Source organism: Spizellomyces punctatus (genome assembly GCF_000182565.1).
Source record: "Spizellomyces punctatus DAOM BR117 chromosome Unknown supercont1.8, whole genome shotgun sequence".
In the NCBI taxonomy this organism is placed as follows: Eukaryota; Fungi; Chytridiomycota; class Chytridiomycetes; order Spizellomycetales; family Spizellomycetaceae; genus Spizellomyces; species Spizellomyces punctatus.
Window position 1 is genome coordinate 525,427 of NW_015971544.1, and position 21,922 is coordinate 547,348.

The following is a 21,922-nucleotide window of genomic DNA, read 5'->3' on the forward strand; positions in this document are numbered from 1 at the left end:
GACAAGGTTTGTGAGCAAACGACAACTCCGACCAAACTTCCTAGTCCTCCAAACTCACCGGTAAAAGAAACTTTCTGCTTGCTCTCCGCCTTTTTGTTGTTAGGCTACCTTTTAACGATTCGCCACCATGAGGTACGGCGCCGAGAATACCTGGCTGCGGAATCTATCCTACTTGTGCTAATGTTTTTCGAATAGTTTGGTGCAGCTGTTGGACGACTCGTATGACTCCACAACGGATGACGACGACTTTTCGCCTCCTGAGAACGCATTGCAAGATATGTCCTCCAGTGAAGGTTAGACAAATATTTGCAGACATCTTTAAATCTTTTGCCCACACTTTCTGCATCATTGACAGATCTACAAAGTGATGATACTACCAAGTATCTCCCATCACCAATAAGCACCAAAAAGCGGAGAAAGCGGCGTGCATCATCATTGGAAATTCACGCATATCCTAAGAAGAGGCTAAAGTCATCACCCAGTGAGCGGTTCACCAATGGTACCGCGTTTGATCTGTGTGGTCAATTTAGCGATTCCGAGGAAGAGGGGGATGGAGATTTTCTGCCAGGCGATGATGAGATGGATAGCGACAATGGAAACAGTGACGATGACGAAAGCGACACACTGGACGATGACGAAGATACCCAGTCGGACTCTACATTTCCCACATTAAAAATGACTAATCACTCCCCGCATTACAATGAACAACGGTCCCTTCGGTCAGCCAACCTCGACATTCCAGTTTTTACCTCAGATTTTGACGCATTTGCAATATCCCGAATGAAAGCTCACCAGGAGGCTCAGGAGACTCTGTCAAGTACCGTCGTGGACACCACGGAGAAAGCGAAAGCCCACGCATCCGTGAAAGATAAATATGACAAAAGCAAGAAGACCCTAACACGGATAGAAGCACAGGTTGAAGCATCTAGACAGAAATTATGGGGTGTCAAAGGTGGCCTGGCCGATGTTTTCAAGGGCGTCTATGAGGGAGTTGTTAAAAGAATGATTGCACGAGCTGCTGTCGACAAGTCTGGAATGGTAGAATGGGATCACCGCGATGGAAGGACATTGGCAAGCTCCCAAGTCTCTCACTTTGTGCGGGTCCTCGCAAAGGAAATTCGAGAAGCAAGGTGTTGAATAGATTCAAAACATCGCTTGCGCAGGTGTGGCACAGTATGCTTGCTAAGCAAGGCTGATGACTTGAACAAGTTGCCTGGCCAGATTGTTATCTCTACCTGAACCTTGCATGTCCTGCTGCAAAATGAAATCCCTTCCACCAACTCCACTGCCGACTTTGGGCTGCTCTCTCGTCTCTTTACCTCTAGAGCTTCAGATACCTATCTTTGCATTTCTAGAGCTTGAAGCCCTTGCGAATCTTTCAGCGACCTGTAAAACTCTCCACACACTCATTTCTGAATGTGAGCATATATGGCGCAGTGTTTGCAGGGCCCGTTGGCGGGATTTGGATCACTTCCTGCCAGAGGATGGACAAGGGTGGAGGAAGTTGTACGTACGAAGGATGCATCGAGATAGAGAGATTACCACTGGACGGATAAGAATCGGAGAATTGCGAAGAAGAGTACGAGCGGGAGAAGCACAGGTGTGTATTCTATATGTGAATAACCAATGGAATACAATGCCATATCTGTGCCTGATGCTTCATGACTCTGTTGCTCTCAGCTTTACCATAACAAGATGGTAGTCAGCGGAAGCATCCGTGGTACAGTCTTGAAAGCCCATCTCCGTGGCGGATCGGATGGACCATGTACAACTGCGACAGTTGCAGAGCCAGCTGCTGGAATATCTGTTTTGTATCGGTATGTCCTGCCTCTTATTGACCAGCCATACTTTGATGCTTTATTCTAATCGGACTCGACTTAGGGGAGCGATCAATTGCCTCCAGGTCCATCGCGGTATCATTGCTACCGGATGGGAGGTAAGAAAAGCGTTGTTTTATTAATACTTCATACAATGACTTATTACTTGCGTGCTCAGAACTACACAACGTTGACCTCTCGTCAGTCAGACGGCACCATTAAAATTTACGATCTTGAATCCCTTCGTCCACTGACAGTACTGTCTTGTACGGGGATGTCGGCCGTAACAGCTCTCCGCTTCAACTCTCGCCGCCTCGTTGCAGGCGATAAATCAGGCGTGCTACGCAGCTGGACATTGGCGCCAAGAGGAGAAGGTGGATCTTTGGAGAAAGTCATGTGGCCGCAATTTCGACGACCAAGTGGGAGCATGGCAAGAAATGGATCAGATGCAGATACCATGATACTTGATGTACAGGTGAGCATGCAAAAGATCCTTTGAAAAACCTCATATGTTAACATTTACTGTTTTCAAGTTTACATCAACCCACGCTATATCGCGGACCAAGGACGCACTTCATGTGTACAATATCCAAACAGGGACACCCATTCAGATTCTTCCCACCAGTCGATCCACCCGGCCAACAGCAACACATATAACACCCACGCACCTTGCAATGGGTGGATCTGACTTTGGGCTCCGCGTATACTCCCTACGCACAGGGCTGCGACGTACAGCAGTTTTACCACATGACTCACAAATAACTTGCGTTCAATTCGCTCCAGAGAATGGAATTATGGTCAGCGGTGATGATAGGGGCATGGTCCGGGCTTGGGAAATTGGAAGTTGGACATGTATTGGACGATATGCTGTTGGAGGATCTGTTGGTGCTGTCGAGATTAGAGGTTTGGGGAATGGTGGTGGAAAACCTGGCGAGTATGTCATCATTGTTGTAGGAGTCGATGGGAAGGTGCAAGTATGCGGGAATGAAGGTTTTGTGCGACTGGCAGAAGCGGAGGTGGAGTCCATGGAATATGCTTTGAATAAGCTGAACAGCGCAATTCCGTGTATGTCTGTGGCAGGATGAATAGTGCTCGTCCTGTGTTATCATTTTGTCATCTTCCACAAATTTGTATATACAATTTATCATCCAGCTAGATTCTGAATAAGAGTTTTGGTACTTTGAACACTGGATCCGGATACACATGCAGCTGTCAATCGAAAAGAAATGGTCTGATCCTGTCCATAGTGGTCAGCGGAGCAATTTTAGCAGGATTATGAACAGGTACGACAATGGCTCACCTTATGATCATAGACTCGAACAATGCTTCCTTCTATTTCTTTCCCTATAATCGCATCTAGGACCTCACGTTGCTCATCCAAAGCGAGCCGCACAAACTCTGAGGGTGTGACTGCCAGAATATCCTATAATCCGAAAACTTAAGACTTTGCATGGCTGTTTTCACGGTGCTAGTGTTCCACATTCCTACCTCAGCAACACCCAATCCGACATCAACCTCACAACATCCTGTTGCATCGTCCAACACGAAGCGGAGGGTATACGTGACTTTGCACTCTTCAATAAACTGAGCGCAGAACGGGCAGTAAAGTACTGCCTCATCAGTGGTTTCTACGGGACGGTTGCACCGCGGGTCTTCAGAATCAAGTTAGCATCGCTGAAACGAGGTACGACAGGGTATGCCTCCAAAATGTCTACGCACGGATTGAAATCGTGGTCCGGCCACATTTTCCTTCCGCCCAGGTGGAGATAACCGCGCGACAGTAGAAATTATGCCGCTTTTCCGCCAGGGCCGCTGATACTCGCATGATGTTGCGAAGAAACGGGGAGCACAGAAAGCCAGTTGATGAGCTAACTAAAGCGTTTGCCTGGTGCATGAATACAAATTTCCGCGCATGACCGAGTGTTGACAGGTCATCCTCACCATTCCACGCTTTTGTACCCAACTCCACCTTTCCAAAGACGTCAAAACGCTTCTTCACTAACTTCCCCGGTTGCCCTCTTGCAACACGTTCCGTTGTCGCGAGCCCTTCAAGGAGCAGCCAGTCCCCAACAAATGCATTTGACGTGGCGGCTTGCCCAATATCATCCCATAAGGTGATATCACAGTACCCTATTCGGAGACAAAGGACCATGGTTATAAATTGCGACGTCACATGCAGATTTCAGCACAATGCTCACCGGACTCATCTGTTAGCCGGATTCCATACCGACTTACTTTGATTCCCTCGTTTTCAAAGGGCATCTGATATGGACGACATATTTGTAACCTCATCACTGCCGTCGCTTTCTCGCATACGCATCCGCAGCACTCACATTGGCTATCACTTCCAAGACTTTGCCAAAGATGGTAATGTTTATCATCTTAGGGGCAAGCTCCGTGATAAGTAACCGGTTGGGATACCATTTGAAATCCAAAATGCCCTGCGATCCGACAATGTTGACTGCTCAAATACGGCATAATCTTTCAAACTGACACATAATATGCATACCTGTGCATCTCGTGGAACAGCATGTTGACTTGGCTGACTCGCCATGCTACACATTAGTTCCATTTCCTACTGGGCAGGAGAAAACAGAGGTCACTTGTCTCCGAATACATTACGGCATGAGGCTACCGGCTGTACCTTCGTAGGGTCCATAGGAATTACAAATATCACGGTTTGGGACCCATATTCGAGCGTTATCGAACGCTTATCATCCCTCCCGGCTTGCCGCTCAACCGTCACGTAAGGCCGCCATATCGCTAACCAATCGCCCTGAGCGTACTCGCGATTTATTGCCATGAAAATAAACAACGACTGCGTTTCACGACTCACCTTTCGGAAAAGGGATGCCAACCCAATTTGCTCATCCCACAAGACCAGACATGCGTTCTCTTCCACGGAAGTGTCATTCACGTACACATGAAGCCTCTGAGACGACCGTGAGATCGGGCAGCGTGAACTGTTCCTATTTGATGAACCTGCCAGCGGATTGAACAGGGGAACGTACGTCCTCGTTAGCTTGAGTCAAAGGCCAAAACAGTTGCGTCGACGATTTTGGATCCATTTACGCAATACCATACCAGGTACCTTGACTAGAAAAGCAAAGCTCCTTTCTTCCTCCACATCGGCCGCAGCAACGTGGGACAAGCTTTCATCAAATCTGTCGCTTAGAAACTTTTTGTCCTGATCATCGGATTCCGACAACAGAAACACCATGTGCTCGGTTGGCAAAAGTCGCGTACCACCAACAGGAGTAGTTACAGAGCGTGTGCCTGTAATGCGGACCTGACGATGCTAAGGAGCAAGGTTGGTGAATTCCTTCGCTTAGCGCAAAACTAGAAATGCTAGGACACCTTTTCGAGAAAGTCTCCAGCGCATTCATCAGCCAAGAAGCAGAACTTTTGGTGGAGATACATGTCGATACTCCGACGAGATCCAGGATCAGATAGAGTTACCATGTGTGCACATCATAGTTAATGATAATTAGATTGGACATGACTGAACGCGCAAAGTCCCAACGGAAAGGATATGAGTTCTGGTTCCTGGCAACACTTGCACTTTCAATGTCACGACTTCAAACATTGCTTCCGGAGGCACCGCTTTCCCATCTACAAAGGCATCAAGTGTCTCAAACCCTAGAGCAACGGCCAGAAGGCTTTGTTCGTTGGGGCACTGCGACGAATATGCAAATGTGCACAATTAACTCACGTTTCGACACTCCTCTTCTGACTTCAGCGCTACATTCATCCCACTAGCAACCAAAGACAAACCGTAAGATGCACACTTATGTGAAGTTGCGACACGGTGCGCTTCCCCTCACCTGCACTTCCAATTCTGCATTCACAATTGCTTCGGTTAATCCTGACGGATACTGGCCAAGGAGAACCAGCAGCCGGGTGAACACCCAACTCCTATAATAGTGCACTATTCAGTTCACACCACAATTGGGAGACAGAGAACGTAATGCAAAATGTCCGCGAACCAAGGCACAACATCGCTGTCCTGCTCTCCGTTCTTTGATACATTGTCTTTCTGGTCTAATCTTTGCAGTTGCCTTCGCGTCTCCCGTTCTGTCAACCGCTTGCGTAGCTTGGTCACTGCCTGTTCAAAGTCATTTATCATACTCATAGGACAGAAGATAGAAGATCTCAAATGTAGATCGTTCAGTCATGATGATCGAGGTGGCGCAGCATCAACCAGACATGGCAGCAAACCCTAACCCTAACCCTAGCACTATCTATATCCCTCAGAACGTTTGGAACGCCATGAAAATATAGCATCTGGAAAATCGGCAACGGGTGCATACCCGGGGCGGCTTAAAGAACTTCAAGCAGAAAGGAACACCACCACAGAAGCCTGCACTTCAAGTGAACGAAAGTCTGCATATGAACATAGTGGCTGGCAAATGCGTCGTTATAGGTGACAAGGAGGAGGGCCATTAAATTAATCCCTACACATCGACTTCTGAATCCAAATCCATCTCTCCATCGTCTACACTGGGTGGGAGTACGTCCGAGCCCTTGTCATCATCCTCTATGTCACCTATCCCGGAAACTCCGTCATCGCTCAGTACACTGCTTGTCCCTAGCGTGTCTGTGGGATAAAATAATGCCGATTTTTCATCGTCAATCACCGCAGATCCATTCTCGGACCAATCTGGAATATCTGAAGCCTTTGGTGATGACGCGTGAGTGTGATGGGTGTGAGGGGCAGGAAGGAGATGACCATTTGGAAGGTGTTGCGTGGGTGTGGCTGACGCTAGTGGTGATGCAGAGGGCAGTGCAAGCCCTGCCTTTTCCACTTTGGGGTTGACTCGCTTAGTTCCTCTGCCTTTAATTTCCTCAAACTGGAAAGTTTGAAAAGTCAGCATCGTGATGAAGATATGGATGAGAATATACATACCCGCTGCCAGACATAATTTTCGCATTTGTCCGCGTTTGGGAGGTCTTGGATAAGTTTGGATACCGTAGGATGTGAAAACCCAAAGTAGTCTGGGCCTGACGCGCTGTTACTGTGTTCCCGTTTACGCACAGCATTGGCAACTGGTAGTACAGACAAAAAAGATATCAGAATCAAGACGGCTGAAAGGAACAAATTCACTGTGCAGTACCTCGGATGACAGATGTCCAAGCGCCAGTTGCCGTTACAGCAGTTACACCTTTGTCTGGAGCATCCTCAGGTGTGACATGGAAGCGTGGTCCATCCACACCATCCGTCACAGTGCAGGTGTAAGTTACTGTTTTCTCTGCGTCGATCATGCTTGCATATGGTCTGCAATATAAAGCATGAAGTGAGAACTCATGAATGATTTGATTGCAGCAAATCACGATGCAGGTGAGAAAAGGCCATACCGTGTAATAGTATAACCAACGGGATAAATATAGCGTTCGCTATGGAATTGCTTGCGATCATAGACAACCTCGCCCAAATTATATATGGTCAGAATTCCGACCTGGAGGGGTAAAATTGGCTTTCCAGAGTCATCCACAGGTATATGCTGTATTTTGCGGAGTTTTGCTTTCACAGGAGGTCGCTTTACGGCAGGCTCCTTGCGGGCACGCTTTGCTCCTGCCTTGTTAGGTGTAGGCTCGCGGGATGATGGTAGTTGCTGTATATTTATATGTGGTGGATAAACTGCATGGTAATCAGCCTGTGATTTGAAGACTGTCGACCTCTGGGGTCCGTGGGGTGAGAGGTGCGACTCGTCTATATCAAAGAAAGAGTCCGGTATGAGTATGGCCAGATGGCATTTTTGGTAGCAGATCTGTCCGATCTCTTGCTTGACGATGGTTTACCTGAGGGAACTGAAGAAACGTCCGATTCCGACTCACTACTGCTTGAGGTGAGGTCTGTATCGCTTTCTGACGAACTTGGCCGTTCATATCGCTCTAGACGATCTAGCAGCAATCTACAGATGATTGTAAAAACATGAATTTTGGCAAGATGCGACGGAAACCACCGCTAATAACATACTCTTTTTCCCGTTTGAGCTGCATAATCTTTGTACGGGCTTTCTTTAGGCGAGAGGTCATTCGGTCATGTTCCTGAAAAAAGACCAAAAGGTGCAGGTTTCAGTACCAGGCATGATACCGTCAATACAGGACCTTTTGAGGCTAATCGAGGCCCGACGCTTCCTCTCGGTCGCTGGATACTCACCTCCAAAACCTCCTTTAGCTACGAGGATAGTGGTAAAAATAAAGGTAAAACACACGCCATAAGCAAACCTTTCAAACACGAGAACTGGCGCACTACATTGTGGACATGTACCTTTCGCTTCAACTGTTTATATTTCTCCTCACTGGGGCCGGAACTCTTGTCCTTTCTGCTCTTGGGTGTGGCCGAAGGTGCCATTTAGCCAGCAATGTGTGTGATGGGAATTCTTTGTAGTTGGGAATGGACAAGACTGCGCTCCTTTTGGTAAACGCTAGAATCTGGATTTACCCAGCGTCCCACGTTCCTTTGTTTCCGAAATGTTCCTTGCGACAAAAGCTGGGGGACTGCGCCTTGAATGTATTTTTCAAAACGGTTGCTAAATGAGGGAACGGTTTTATGTGCGGGGGAGGCGGTGTGTGTGGTTCTCGCAGGGCCAGCGTCCTTTGTGACTCGCTAGGGTTCAGAAGCAGAGATTCTATTGTGTACTTTATGTAAAACAAGATGAATGCGAGATGATGATGAAAAGTCCTACTCCTACTCTTTACAAAAGAAAACCAATTCTCCAAGAAAAAAAAAAAAGTTCCTTTTATAAACGCGTCCCGTTGCGTTCCTTTTTTTCAAAACCTTTGAGCCTAATAACCCTTCTTCCAACTTGCCCCCCTCCAACAAACCTCCCAACGGGCAAAAAGGCAACAAAAAGCGCAGAGTTCAAAACAACTTTAGAAAATCAACACAACGAATCCAAGAGATTGGTAACAAATATTTGGATCATTTGGATCTGTGGGTTCGAAACTGGATGCCCACACTCAGTTTTCTTGTTTTTTTATTTCAAGTTACAAGATTATTTAATTGCAGCAGGTTTACTGCGCATTATGTTACCAGTAAATAAAGAGATAGATCACAAAATTCCATTGGCATAATACTAGTAGAACGATTAACATGTTAGCACCACACCCGTTTGAAGCATCCAGTACATTGCCTGACCTGAAAAGAGTCGTACAGCCTCGTGTACGCACTATTGCAACTCCGCTCCACTAACGAGTCCACTAGATTACCAAATTCCGTCTCAGATAGAGACAAGTGGAACCGATCCTTCAACGCAGCTCCCACTGGGTACTTTTCGGGTATAGGTGTAAACGATGTCGTTTTGGTATCAATAGGGGGAGGCAATGTGGCCCGAGCAGCATCCGGTGACAGGTCGCCTTCAGATCCCAAAAAGCTTAAAAATGACGAGGTAGTTGCGGTTGGGGGAACGGGAACATTGGAGGGTTTGGCAGAGGCGCCGGTGAAACATGGGAGGCTTGATCCATGCTCCATCATTTCTACAAGTGAGACAATATCATCGGCCTTCTTCCTTAGCGCAAAAAATGCTTCCTTCATCAACGCTCGGAACTCGGTAAACTTATCGCTCCCAACACCCCCCAGAATATCTACATAATCTTGAGGGAGCTTGAAAGGTGCCAATTCGAAACCCAGCGATCCAGGGCTATTCGACAGCATGAAGCCAAAGTCAATGTGGATAACATGCCCCTGAATGTCGATGAGGATATTGCCGTTGTGCCTGTACACACTGTCAGTATCGTGGGATGCGCGGATTTATATTGTGGTACCCACCGATCCTTAATTTGAAGTAAATAGCAGATCACAGAGTACGCTGCCAAACTCCGCATGAAATTGTCTTGCGCCTGTAGAAAACGTGTGCTGCCAGGATTTCCAAACTCCTACAATTGCAATTCGCCAAGTAGAATCAGTACATGCGTGTTCGACAAGCAAAGTAGTAACTTGATAGCGGACCTTTACAAAGTAGTCATACAAGGTAAACGCCAATCCTTTCTCATTCAAATGTTGCGCATATCCATTCTTCTTAATAGAATGAACAGAAATCGCGTCTCGAATAGTTTCCACAATTCCCGATTGCTCAGACGTTATGAGAATTCGGAAGCTGTGAAAAGCCCAAGCGTTGTCGCACCGTTAAATGAGTGTCGCATCGAGTTGGCACGATGATGATGCTTACTAGCACACCCAGACCGGCACGCCCGCCTCCCGCCATATTCTTTGCATCTCTTTGATGAGCTGTAGCGCCAACTGTTCCTGCCGTAGATCGGCCCCCGATTTAACGATTACTGATAATAATCGCCAATTTGGATCCTTTCCATAAGGGGAGGAGGCGCGTATTCGCTCAACCTTTTCGTCCCATGTTTCTCGGAATACCGCAGCTACAAGTAGATAACGTTCACGCGTCCACACGTTGACTTAAAAAACACTACGGGCCGCCCGCTAATATACTGCTTACCACTGGGATCATCCTTATCCCGCTCCTGACACTGTGCACGTAGAGTTGCTTCTTCTTCTTCAGGGAGAATCTCATCCGTAGCCCCCTCCACCATCATTGGAACCTTTTGGCGCTCTTTCAACTGGGCAGCCAACGCCTCTACTCGCTTTTCCTCCAGAGTAACCATTTCTTTGATCAGTCTGTTGCGTATCTGCTCAAAGTCTGCTTTTAGCTTTTGATAGTTCCGTCGGTCTTTTGGTGTAACGGATGGAGACACAGGTCCAGGATGTGTGCCGGTGTTTCCTTGAGGGACGGCGCTCAACCAGCCCACGTGTCCTGGAAGTCCTCCGGCACCAACAACCACTGGTGATTGAGGCAACGATGGCGGAGAAGACAAGGGTAGACTTTGCGACATCAGCTCGCGCTGCTGTTGCTGATACAGCTGTGCCAACATAACCGCAGCCGTCCGCATTCGTTCAGAGAATTCCTCAACCGCGGAAGGAATCGGCTTTATGTTGTCGGCCTTTTCGTCGAGATCCAGCTGCGTAAAGGTCTCTTGCTCATAAGGACTGGCGGATGCTTTAGAGGACAGAGAGGCAACAGATTTTCGCCGATGTATCACTTCCCTATGATAATCAACGGAACTGCTGTCTATTGGCGGATTTATCAAATCTGTACCATATGAGTTCCTTGTTTTGGACTATACAGCCTTCTCCCGCACTTTTGCATACCTGAATCGCTGGAAGTTATTTGCTGGCTTTCTCTTTCGACTTCACCATTGGGTAGTTCCACTGAACCTTCAATCAGCGATGCTGTGGCTTGTCCTTCATCACTTGCATGGCAGCCATTTGTGGCGGTCATGTTATCTTGGTCCTGTGTTTCTGTTGTGTCCAGGTTGGTAGTTGACGCACAGCTCGCCTGGGGGTTATTTTCCAGTACTTCAACCGTAATCAGGAACGGTACCTACCAGCAGCAGCCTTAGTATTGGAAAATCCAGCATACGCGGAGCTAACCCAAGCTAGATACTCCACTGGACTCACCCTGTCAGCCGAATTCAACACCACAGCATCAGATGGACTAATTCGTGCCACACGATGATGGAATGCATGTGACCCGAACGTTTTACACCACATTGGTATACACACATTCGCTGGTAGATTGTGATTCAAAAGCGCCAACTCTGCAACAAGCGTGCTTTGTCTCGCTTCCTTTGGTACCGTGCGCAAGCGATCGGATATTTCCACCAATGTCATCATGAACTGCAGCTCGGAATGGAAGTAATGGCTGGTTTTGAGATGCCGTTGATCGGAAAGAACGTTCAGACTCTCCAATGACGGTTCATCAGTCCGTGACGTGCTTGAATGGCGATTCAGACACTCCGCGGATGCAGATGTTGAAAGGCTCATTGAATGGGTAAAATTTCCAGATGCTTTTGCAACATATCGATTGAATGAAAATGCTCCTCCACGAGAGAGTTCATCCGGGGTTGCAGATCCAGTTGGGATCCGTGCGAGTAGCTGTAGTCCCCTGTGCTTAGACGATCCGCTGTCTGTAGAGTGGCGTCTTCCCATTGCCGCCGCTAGCCCTCGCTCGTACTCCCTTGCATCTTTCACAGATTCTGAGCGTCGGGTGGCTAAAGATGTCTTGGATCCATGATTGCTTTCTTCCACTACCTCTCCTGGATCTGATGCAAGCGTTTTCCATCTTCGACCCTGACTAATAATCATACTCGCCCCTGTCTCGACAACTAGCGGGCACACTCCTGCCGCCAGAATAGCTCCAATGCCGATAACCGCCGGCCTGACGTTCTCGCGTATTCTCTTCGTTTGAAAGATATCTTTGAAGGAGGTATCGGACTTTGGGGTCAGGGGGGCGTCCGCAAACACAATGGCCTGGCACTTGTAATATAGCCGTTGGCACAATCGAAATGACTCTGTGTTTGGCGACCCGCGCATGTCACTTAGGTGCGATTGTAAATACCATAACGTCTATCATTCGGGAAGGGAGATGAGATGCCTTTCATACAAATTCGCGTATAGCTCTGCCACATAACTACATACCAACAGAGCTGCATGGGTGGATTTTCGACATCGCTTTAATAAAAAGTTTTCCAGTGCGACCGACTCGGTACGACGGCTGATTAGCAAATGACTGAAGGGATAAGTAGCATTAATATTATTCACATATATGTTCATTTGTTACATACTGTCCGTATCCTCTAGCTAGTGACAGATTGGATCCACACGTAAACCCAACTTTTGGGATGGAAATAGGAGAATACCAACCATAACTGAGGTAAATAAAAATCCAACTCTTCCTCATCAAATTCCTCCAGCCGTTCACATATATAGTGTTGTATTCCAACGCTTTCTGGATATCTCGATATATACAAGAGAGCCAACCGGGAATTAAAGAACTCGCTTTGAAACAGCCGTAATAGCAAGCTACTTGTCTGCTGCTTGCCACTATTACTGTTAGACATGCTGTGGATGTGAGTTTCAAGGTGCAAAGGAGGGCGAGAATAGGACGAGGTGTCGTTGCTCGCAGTTTGTAAACCCCGCTGATCGTTGATACAGTGACGTTGAGAGCTCACTGACGAGCAATGGCAACGCGCGCAAAAGAAAGCTCGGTAGCCCCTATTGATGCTTACGCTTGTGCCCTCTAACGTATCCCATCGCCCGTCAGAAGGGAGGAAATCCGGTGGTTGAACACAGCGTTGGGTAACTTGCGAAGCGGTCCACATCTTGCCTTGTGCACGTGATAATGTGGCATTGTTCACATAGGCCTCCCTACCTGGACTTTCGGCAGAAGGTATTGTGTAAATAATACTGCAGTGATGACAACAACAGCGCTGTTAATAGGGGTAGCTCTACATTGACGGATAGGAGAAAGCTCTGCACCGTGGTGGGTAGCCTCTAGTTGAGCTCACAATGGGGTTGAATATATCTTATAGTGTAGAGGTGACAGAAACTGGCACTAGCTACTACACCAGGGAATAAACCGGCGACAACCGGTTCGGAAAAGCTAACTAACTAAGCTACTACTAGGCAATTATACACGCAATACGTAACGGTTGGTTTTAACCGGATAACTGCCCACCACCACACGCGGTCGCCTTGATCCAGAACTCTTGATGGCATTGAAGCCAGACTCTTGCATCCAGGAGCGAATCGACTGGGCAGCGTCACAAGCTGGAGGATTTTCAGTGACAAGGCTTGGAGACTAAAACTGCATGTCAGAAGATGACCTGATGACAAGAAATGCAAGAAATGCCATCGATACATACCAACCAAGCTCAACTAATGTGGCAGCATAATAGTAGGTTTTGTTATCGGATCCGATTGGTTGCCACTGGTTCTGATCACGGTTGCTGTCGGGCGGTCGAGGTCTTCGGCACCACCACATCTGCATGCTCATGGGTGACCGAGTTGCAATGAGGTTGCAATGTGGGTCGCAATGAGCATTTGTGCAGATGGAGAGTCAAGGATGGGTAAAGAGGAAAGAGGGAAGAGGCAGCAAAAGGCCCCCTTTTATAGACCTTCGGCATGCGCCTCACCGCAGTTTAAAAAAAAAACATTACATGCATGCCACACTGCAGTTTGGAGAACATTAGCATGCATCCTTACCGCTTTGAGCGATAGATGGGGGTGCTGATTATGCGATATGATTAACCAGATTATCCGGATAATAATGGGTCTTAGTGCCATTTTCACCCGCGCAAAAGGCCATATTTACATGAAAAAGGTTTGTGTGAATACACAATGAATTGTGGTGTGCTACGATTGTGAGAGCCTGAACAAAGAACTGGAGCAGTGTATTCTCTTGTCATCAGATTTAGACATAGGCCAACTGTCCAATTTCGCCTCGGGTATCAACAAGTTTATATTCCGTTGCAGATCCACTTCTATTTACACCTTTTACAAGGAAGGCACGGAACAAAACGTATACAGGTGAATGAATATGATGTGTAAGACTTTAACGCTCGCAAACCCCATGGTCTTGTCCAGACAACTGCGGGCGCACTGCTGGAGATTAATCAAGGAACAACCGTGCTCGTCGCACGGAAATTCTCCACAGGTGTAGTGCCACCAATGGTATTACCATCGCTCATAAGAGCGAGTCCTATCCGGAAAGCAGGCAAACTTGGTCCATATATACGCCGGCACACAACACTCAGTCCAACTTGTTTACGTGTATTCCTCCCCGTGTATAGGGATGGTCCAACGACCAAATATTGCACCGCGAGATACTGACCAGACGATGCGTCGAGTTATTGAACGGAACGGGTTGATCTCCTCCTTCCATACCTGCGCAATCCACACCATCTGCTGGTAAAGGGATAGAAATTGGGGTAGTTGTCAATGTCCTCAAGGTCTCAAAAAACTGCGCGGCGTCATCGGCAAATCTCGAACAATAGACGTGGTCCAGCCGACGAAACCGTTCACTCACGGACCACGTCTCTACTGGAAAATCCGGTAATAAGCTTTTCAAAACATCTGGGCTCTTGGTCTCGCCGTTGGAAATCTCCTCTCCAGGTATAGGAATCATCGTAATTTGCTGACCACGGACGGGTATTTTGCCTCCGGCAGATGGAGACTCTACAATGGGGAGTACGGCGGTCTGCCTTGTAGTAGAGGCATCCTTTATAGCTGCAGCTGCGATTAGAACCTCGCAAGTACTGCCGCGGACTACCTCACCGCCCCCCACCCCTTCCCCCTGTTGATTACAGGGAAAAGACATGTTTTGTTCGACCAGTTGCCCAGCGTCATCCTTAACATTGGTAGACTGGTGAGATCTTGGCACTAATTTGGTCATCGCCAGTCCATCGCTTACATCGAGGGAGCCGTCCACCTTTTCCACCGGTATCTTCACACTAGCATTTGAGCATCTCCGTTTGCTGCTTCGCTCCTCTCCGGGCTGTTCACTTGAATCCCGCTGCCGTTTATATGAACTGCTGGTCATTTCATTTACATTAGGTTCCATAGCCAATTCGGCCGTCAACGACAGTTTCGACTCTTTCTCAAAAGTAGAGTAGCTTGCAGCACTTGAAAATGAATCTCTGCGACTGTCCCCGCGACTTTGACTGCCGACTCCGGGTGACCGGCTCCGGCTCCGACGTGCTGCGTGCTGATAGCGGCGGTCGTGTGAACGGTCACGAGAACCACTACGGCTGCGAGAACCTTCCCGAGACCTCGCGCGTCTGGCCCGGTCTCTATATGTATAGGAATTGCGCTCCCTGGATCGACTGTGCTCATAGCTATGGCGACGCCGAGTTCTGCTCCAACTTCTGTCTCTACTATGGTCGCGCCTATCACCCCGTCTCCGGTCCCGATCGCGCCCGCGGTCTCTTTCCCAGTCTTTCCTACGGTCGTGGACCTTCCCTTGTCCCTTGTCGGCGTCGTAATGAGTGTCACCGTCCGCGCTGTGCCGCTCGGCGTCGGCAATGCCAATCAACTCACGGGAAGGTTCCATTTTTCTCACTGTTTCACCAACGGCATCGGACGAACGCCTCACGCGGCTCCTATCCCCGTACCCGTACATATCGTTGGATTGTGCGGCATTTTCAGTTGCTAGTACCTCACGAATACTGTAAGGCTCCTTGAAAACAGCTTGTATCAGGACGTCATGGGAGCGGACATCTCGATCGCTCACTGATGATATATCAGAATAATGCGACCGCTTCATCGACAAGCCACTAAGGCCCACCGTGTGCGCTACATCGGATCCAATCTCAGAGTGCGTCTGGGTATCATCTGTGTGGCTGCGATTCGCTGTTGAGTCGACGGGCCCGGGTATAGGACGTCTGTCCCCCTTAAAGGTTTCCTGGGATTTGCGCAAAAATCTGCCCGATGAGACAATGCTGCTTTCAGTACTACCGATGTCATTCTCATCTCTACGCCTCAATCGATCGGAGCCGGGTGCTTCTGGATCGGGAGGTTGAGATGCATCATGGCGGCTTGAAACATCGCTCCAAGCTGGAACAGAGGTCGACTGTCCTGGGTGCCGGGCGTCCCCATTGACTCCTCTAGAAGAACGCGCATATAGCGGTGACTCTCGCGGAGGGGCCCAGTAGGTTCGTTGGCGGTCTCCGTGAGCTCCATATGGGTGGTACTTCTCAAAATTGTCATATGCCCGACGTGGTGTGTTGTACCGGACGTCATGTCCGGGATGAGCCCGCCCGTCGCCAAAGTGTGGTGCAGTCCACGAATGATTCGAATAGTGTCGTCGGTCAAACTCATGGAGGGGTACCCACCTGTCTTGGTCCCAAAGACTATCAGATATAGGGTCCCACCAAGTTTGACGTGGTTCATCCCAGACACTCCGGTCGTCTGCAGCTCCTACGTCGGCGGAGGAAGGGTCACGTCCTGTCACAGCCGCTGAGGACTGGGAATCTTGTGTAGAGTCCATTCCGGATTTTGAAGCGGTTGGTGCCGACTTTGCACCGGTCACAAGAAAATTGGTCTCCGACTTTCTACCTCCTTTTTGCTGCTTTATTCTCTCCTTGCATTCATATTCATGCCATGATCCTTCTACGACTGGTAAACTATAGAGAATACTCAGCATACCCGATAGAACATAAAATACCAAGATAACTCACTCCTTTGGAAGGCATGGGGTCGGTGTCTCTGTTTTGAAGAATGGATGATCCAACGCCTCCTTCGCGCTCGGTCTCTGCGATGGATCATAGGAGAGAAGGCGGGAGATGAGATCCACAGCCATTGGTGTAACCGGAGTGACGGCTCTAACAGACATTATGAACTGTTAGCGACCAGTAACATCGCTGACAATGTGTTCAGCCTACTTTTCATTCAGATAGGTTTCCAGCCGCCTTGGATACTTTTGCTTTGGTTTCAACCACATCTTGGACCAACTGTGGTCCATTTTGCGATAAAGCTGCCAGTTCTCGTCCGTAGGATGACCACAAATGCTGAAGATGCGTTTCACTTGTTCGGTGTCCCGGCCCCGAGAGGTGTGGAAGATGGGATACTTTATAAACATCTCTGCAAGAATGCACCTATCGAGTGAAGAATAACTTGGTAATTAGTGCACGCCCAAGATCTTTCAGAAAGAATCATACATACCCCGCACCCCACATATCAATTTCATATCCATAGTGCAACTGGCCGAGTAGCACCTCAAGAGGTCGATACCAGACGGTACACACGCGATTAGTATATCCTTTTTCATCATAAACATCCTTCTCCCTGGCAAAGCCAAAGTCCGCAATTTTCAACTCTCCGCGATTATTCAACAGAAGATTCCCCACTGACGATACAAAAATGAATGCAAAGAGAATAAGGCAGCCGAGTTGAGAACAATATCGTCTTCTGCGAGACTAGCGAAAACTAACCTTTCAGGTCCCGGTGCATGACGCCTTTAGAATGCATATAATGCATTCCTTCGAACATTTGCTTTGCTATGCATTTCAAATGATTGAGTTTATACAGTTGCTTGTCGGGATGGTGCTGCATAAGGCCAGCAAGGTCATGATCCATGTATTCCAGAATCATATACTCATGCACCTCCTGTCCGAATGCTTGTGCTGTAATAATCGGATTACTAAGACAATCTACCGTGTTGGCGACTAGAGAGCTTGTCCTTGATGCGATCCTCACTTACGCTTATCATATGATACCATCCCAATACATTGGAGGATATTCCGGTGTCGATATTTCATGAGAAACCGAAACTCTCGCATGTTGGGCACAGTGAACTTGCGGACGGGATGAGTTTTGATAAGCATATTGAGGAACAAAAGGACAGTTGCTCCGATCAGACTCACGATATTATTCTTTCCTTTCTTGTCGATAATTTGTTTAAGTGCCACAATTTGACCGTTATGTTTGATTCGTGCCTTGAATACAGTGCTGCAAATTGTATGTGCAATTTTTGGGGCGTCAAGCGGATGAATGGATCCAAGTTCGGACAATAACCAACATACCCAAAAGTCCCCTGGCCAATCTGCTCCAGGTTTTGAAAATGTGCTTCAATGCTTCGGTAAATTTTGAATTTGTCGAATTTAGGAGGGCTTTTCAAATCCCTCGGGACGGCATTTGGCTGTCTCTCTTTGACCACTGCCGCGTTAACCTTGCGTAGCTCCTTTCCTGCCGATGAACGACCAGTAAGTAGGGTAGTCTGTGTGGATACCAGTAGGTCATGCTCCGGAGATTGGCGAGAAATAGAGGCCGCTTCCGATGTGGCACCATGTTGCGCTACAGACCCAGGCGACTTTTTTTCTTCAAAAGATCTCTTCCTGATGGCCTGACTCCTGAGTCTCTCGTGCTTCCCGCCCGGATGAGTAGACTCAATTTGTGTATTGGACGAAACAGATTGGCGAGCAGATGGTAATGAATCGGCCATTCCAATGATTGGCCCATTCGCAGATGGTGATGGTCGCGGCGGCTCTACATCCTCATGAGGAGCCAGCTGATCGTCGTAATGTGACAATAACACCCCTGATAGAGGGACGCTCGCTCCTGATTCAGTATTGCTCTCCCGTTTTGAGGTTTCCAACCCTGATGACCGCGATACCCTTCCTGATCCTGCTACGGAGGACAGAAATGGGGTACTCTTGGCGCCCATTTTTGGCTGGCTATCGCCTGAGCGCGATGTCTCTGCTTCCAATTGTGACAAAGTAATCCTCTTGTGAGCTCGACTCCGTCCAGGCGTTGCACCGATTGCAAAAGAGAGCTTCTTTGATTTCTCCGTGGCCTTCACGTTAGTCTCGGAGACATTTTTGGCGCTGCCCAACGGCTGTTTCACTGTGGGGCGAGGGCTTGTTGAGTTGGGATCTACATCCATATTCTGGATATCGTCATAATGAGTGACATGCACTGGCAGCACATGATCGGGAGTGTCGCTGCTTTTGAACTCTAATCCATTTGCTGTTTTAATTGATGGATTGTTGAAGAATAATCACGAAAAAACAAAATGCAGCAGGCATAGTGAACGAACCAGCCTCCTTCTCTTGGCCCGAAACCATTATGATTTGATTTGTGGCTCGCTGTTGTGACTGAGACGATTGGAGAGGAATTGTCCCTTCAACGAGACACGATCCGCTCCGTCCTTCTTCGTCCATTGGGAGATCCTGCACAGATGTATCACTTCCATTTGGATCCCGGGAGTGCAGAGTACGAGTACTCCTTTCCAAGCCCTTCAGTCCTTCGGCATTCGCAACTTCGGGCGCTGTAGGCTGTACAGGATGAGGAGTAGGGTGCTCAAAATGAATTTCTGCAGGGACCAGTGTCTCAAGGTCTTCGGGATAGACGCCTGCCATAATGAGCACACTAAAAATAATAAAGCTCTCTGCCTCAGTATCGTCCTAAACTGTCCAGAGAAGTAGAGCTCTGCAGGAACTTTGCCCCTACCTCGCAAGACAACAGAACTTATAGCCCTAGATAAGAGCGAAATCCGACGACGTCCAATAAGGCAAGTAAGGTAACATCTACTTCGTTCCCATGGAATCGATGACGAGTTCTGATTGGTGAAGCGTCCAGTGCGTGGACAGCGATGCCAGTGTGCAAAAGTAAACCTGTCAGATGGTGAGCGTCAAGGACGTGTCACATGAGATGCGGCGCAGTGGTGACTAAGCACCTAAGCGTTTTCTCCCTCATATGAAGAGTTACGTTGCAGAGATCTTGGACAAGGCCAAGTCATTTTTTGCACAATGCCGTCCGTAGAAGAGGAACAATATGAGGCTCCTGGATCTCCCGTACCGAATGGCTTTGGGATACCCTCACCTGCCGCCCCTTGCCCACCTAACCGACCAGAGGATGTGAGTTATCATTGATTTGTTTTTGCGGATAGTAAGCAGATCCGCTGACAGCCCAGACAGATTCATCGCATAGTCGAAACAGTAGATAGGTACGACCTTTTATGACTTTCTTGGTGTCATTACGCAGCTGAGATATGCTGACCTGAGAAACTTTCTAGATACAATCCGCAAAATATCCCCGTTCTGGAAAGTTATGTGGAGGAGCAAATGGAACGTGACGTTTACGACCGCGATGCGTGCCTCGCTGTTTTGAAACTTTACCAGTTCAATCCAACATTCAACAACATCGAAGTAGTGACCAACATTCTTGGTCTTGCACTTGGCGCTCTGCCCGACCCAGACTTCAACTTATGTCTTTACATGCTGAACGAAGATATACTCACCGACAATAGCGTAGAAAAACTTATACACTTGCATCATTTGTTGGAGCAAGCAAAGTTCCAAGAGTTTTGGGCGTATCTAAACACAACGGAAGGCGCGCGAGACCTAGTGGCAAAGTACTTACATTTCGATCGAAGGATTCGAGAGTATGCATCTGTCACTGTTGGGATTGCCTACCAAGCGATTGAGAAAGAAAGGCTCGGCGAATATCTGGCGTTGGAAGGAGTGGATCTTGACCAATGGATTGCGGAAAAGGGATGGAATGTGGACAAAGACTCGAAGCTTGTCAACCTACCAATCAGCAAGGAGAACCAAGCGAGACCAGTGATTGTGCAGGAGAGTATCAAGTTCGAACAGCTTACCAAGATTATCGGCTATGGGCGACTCACGCAATAGGGTGGCAGCCCTGTCTGAAGTGCATTTGTATAGACCCCTTTTCAATAGTCTATGTATAGTAGGGTAGCGAGGCTGACGACACTAAATTCCGGGACAGCACGTAAAGCAGTTGCTAAAGGAGCTTCACAAGCACGGGCCTGACTTTGAAAACAAGAATGTTTCTGGCGGGGAATCAGGCAAACCATTACATCTTGTTAGAGCAGGAAAGCGTAACTACAGTCATTGCACATCGCGTAAAGTCGCAGAGAAAAAGGTCCTAATCTTCGTCTTCCTCGTCATCGGGGCCAAACTGCGTGTAATCGATCTTCTTCCCGCGAGTACGACGGCCACCTTGTATAATGTTGCTGGTGTCCAGGAAGTCCATTTCGGCCCCTGCGGCGACTGTGATTAAAAAAAAAACCAACAACAGAAAGCCATAATGGTGCCCCTTGCAGTACATACCTAGATCGTCGTCACTCTCATCATTACCAACATCCCCCTCGTCATCGTTGTCAGCCTTCTTCTTTTTTTTGGGCGGTTCCTTAGATCTTCGGCTTGGCAATGAGCCCTTTTCCTTCATTTTTGTGACGCTTTTCTTTTTAGGACGTGTCTCCATTTCCTCTTCGCTGGTATCTTCAGATTGTTCGGATCCAGATCCTTCCTCTGCACACCGACAAACTTGCATAAGACCTCGTCTCATATACAATGGAGCTGTCATTGAGCAGGATACTCACGCTCAATATCTTCATCGTCTACAATAAATCCGTCACCTTGGTCATATTCGTCGAGGTTCTTGCGTTTGCTTAGTTCTCTCTCCTTCTTCTCGAATTCCTCCTCCCGTAATGTTGCTGTTTTCTCGGACCCCCGAGAGATTTTTGTTTGCGGTTTTGATGCCACAGAAGACTTCGGCTTTGACTTCCTTTACACGTGAAGCAGGCGCCAAGTAAAATGAGATCAAACGGTCGGTTAAGTGTGGCAATTTGGATTTCGAGATCTAGTTCAATCGCGCCTTACGTGCTGACTTCATCCTCAGCTTCAGCCTTGCGCTTCGCTGCAAGAGCAGCGAGCTTGCTCTTATTATCTGTCATCTTGGCTGGTCGTGGTGGTTAGATTGGGGGTGATGTCCGAGGGATGCAAACCCCCCT

The 21,922-nt window shown here is 48.1% G+C and overlaps 9 protein-coding genes across 10 annotated transcripts; 3 read left to right on the plus strand and 6 right to left on the minus strand.

The window, feature by feature from the left end:
- The first annotated feature begins 38 nt into the window (after nt 1-38).
- Nucleotides 39-1,168, plus strand: SPPG_09247 (uncharacterized protein). Its single transcript, XM_016757404.1, has 3 exons — nt 39-132; nt 196-293; nt 356-1,168. Exons 1-3 carry the CDS (start codon nt 128-130, stop codon nt 1,135-1,137), a joined length of 885 nt encoding a protein of 294 aa, XP_016607721.1. The 5' UTR covers nt 39-127; the 3' UTR covers nt 1,138-1,168.
- A 75-nt stretch (nt 1,169-1,243) lies between these two features.
- Nucleotides 1,244-3,017, plus strand: SPPG_09248 (uncharacterized protein). The gene is made up of 5 exons (XM_016757405.1): nt 1,244-1,600; nt 1,681-1,817; nt 1,882-1,936; nt 1,996-2,292; nt 2,351-3,017. The coding sequence occupies exons 1-5, from the start codon at nt 1,247-1,249 to the stop codon at nt 2,900-2,902; spliced, it is 1,395 nt and encodes a 464-aa protein (XP_016607722.1). The 5' UTR covers nt 1,244-1,246; the 3' UTR covers nt 2,903-3,017.
- On the minus strand, nt 2,962-5,279 carry SPPG_05064 (uncharacterized protein; the record flags this gene model as incomplete). Its single annotated transcript, XM_016753298.1, has 12 exons — nt 2,962-3,054; nt 3,118-3,240; nt 3,306-3,469; nt 3,537-3,689; nt 3,759-3,947; nt 4,016-4,079; nt 4,151-4,258; nt 4,327-4,392; nt 4,462-4,593; nt 4,654-4,749; nt 4,909-5,115; nt 5,175-5,279. 12 exons carry the CDS (start codon nt 5,277-5,279, stop codon nt 2,962-2,964), a joined length of 1,500 nt encoding a protein of 499 aa, XP_016607723.1.
- Nucleotides 5,280-5,304: 25 nt separating this feature from the next.
- On the minus strand, nt 5,305-5,943 carry SPPG_05065 (uncharacterized protein; the record flags this gene model as incomplete). The annotated part of the gene is made up of 4 exons (XM_016753299.1): nt 5,305-5,456; nt 5,530-5,572; nt 5,642-5,732; nt 5,804-5,943. 4 exons carry the CDS (start codon nt 5,941-5,943, stop codon nt 5,305-5,307), a joined length of 426 nt encoding a protein of 141 aa, XP_016607724.1.
- Nucleotides 5,944-6,200: 257 nt separating this feature from the next.
- Nucleotides 6,201-8,626, minus strand: SPPG_05066. 2 transcript variants are annotated; one of them, XM_016753300.1, is made up of 9 exons: nt 8,513-8,626; nt 8,089-8,449; nt 7,978-7,995; nt 7,795-7,865; nt 7,617-7,729; nt 7,173-7,527; nt 6,932-7,092; nt 6,724-6,863; nt 6,201-6,667 (listed from the first exon to the last, which is right to left on the minus strand). In XM_016753300.1, the coding sequence occupies exons 2-9, from the start codon at nt 8,170-8,172 to the stop codon at nt 6,272-6,274; spliced, it is 1,338 nt and encodes a 445-aa protein (XP_016607725.1). In that variant the 5' UTR covers nt 8,173-8,449; nt 8,513-8,626; the 3' UTR covers nt 6,201-6,271. The 2 variants fall into 2 exon arrangements, with proteins under 2 accessions (XP_016607725.1, XP_016607726.1); XM_016753301.1 differs by having other exon boundaries at nt 8,089-8,626.
- A 103-nt stretch (nt 8,627-8,729) lies between these two features.
- On the minus strand, nt 8,730-13,078 carry SPPG_05067 (1-phosphatidylinositol 4-kinase). Its single transcript, XM_016753302.1, has 10 exons — nt 12,532-13,078; nt 12,307-12,397; nt 11,287-12,234; nt 10,978-11,209; nt 10,268-10,918; nt 9,989-10,190; nt 9,769-9,916; nt 9,589-9,695; nt 8,959-9,535; nt 8,730-8,896 (listed from the first exon to the last, which is right to left on the minus strand). Exons 1-10 carry the CDS (start codon nt 12,987-12,989, stop codon nt 8,873-8,875), a joined length of 3,438 nt encoding a protein of 1,145 aa, XP_016607727.1. The 5' UTR covers nt 12,990-13,078; the 3' UTR covers nt 8,730-8,872.
- Nucleotides 13,079-14,032: 954 nt separating this feature from the next.
- Nucleotides 14,033-19,879, minus strand: SPPG_05068 (CMGC/CDK protein kinase). Its single transcript, XM_016753303.1, has 11 exons — nt 19,841-19,879; nt 19,615-19,778; nt 19,202-19,533; nt 18,189-19,131; nt 18,030-18,114; nt 17,867-17,960; nt 17,598-17,789; nt 17,329-17,512; nt 17,049-17,261; nt 16,845-16,988; nt 14,033-16,790 (listed from the first exon to the last, which is right to left on the minus strand). The coding sequence occupies exons 3-11, from the start codon at nt 19,521-19,523 to the stop codon at nt 14,420-14,422; spliced, it is 4,548 nt and encodes a 1,515-aa protein (XP_016607728.1). The 5' UTR covers nt 19,524-19,533; nt 19,615-19,778; nt 19,841-19,879; the 3' UTR covers nt 14,033-14,419.
- On the plus strand, nt 19,867-21,069 carry SPPG_05069 (uncharacterized protein). Its single transcript, XM_016753304.1, has 3 exons — nt 19,867-20,021; nt 20,082-20,110; nt 20,180-21,069. Exons 1-3 carry the CDS (start codon nt 19,914-19,916, stop codon nt 20,796-20,798), a joined length of 756 nt encoding a protein of 251 aa, XP_016607729.1. The 5' UTR covers nt 19,867-19,913; the 3' UTR covers nt 20,799-21,069.
- SPPG_05070 (uncharacterized protein) lies at nt 20,815-21,896 on the minus strand. The gene is made up of 4 exons (XM_016753305.1): nt 21,792-21,896; nt 21,512-21,696; nt 21,240-21,440; nt 20,815-21,170 (listed from the first exon to the last, which is right to left on the minus strand). Exons 1-4 carry the CDS (start codon nt 21,863-21,865, stop codon nt 21,055-21,057), a joined length of 576 nt encoding a protein of 191 aa, XP_016607730.1. The 5' UTR covers nt 21,866-21,896; the 3' UTR covers nt 20,815-21,054.
- Nucleotides 21,897-21,922: the final 26 nt, after the last annotated feature.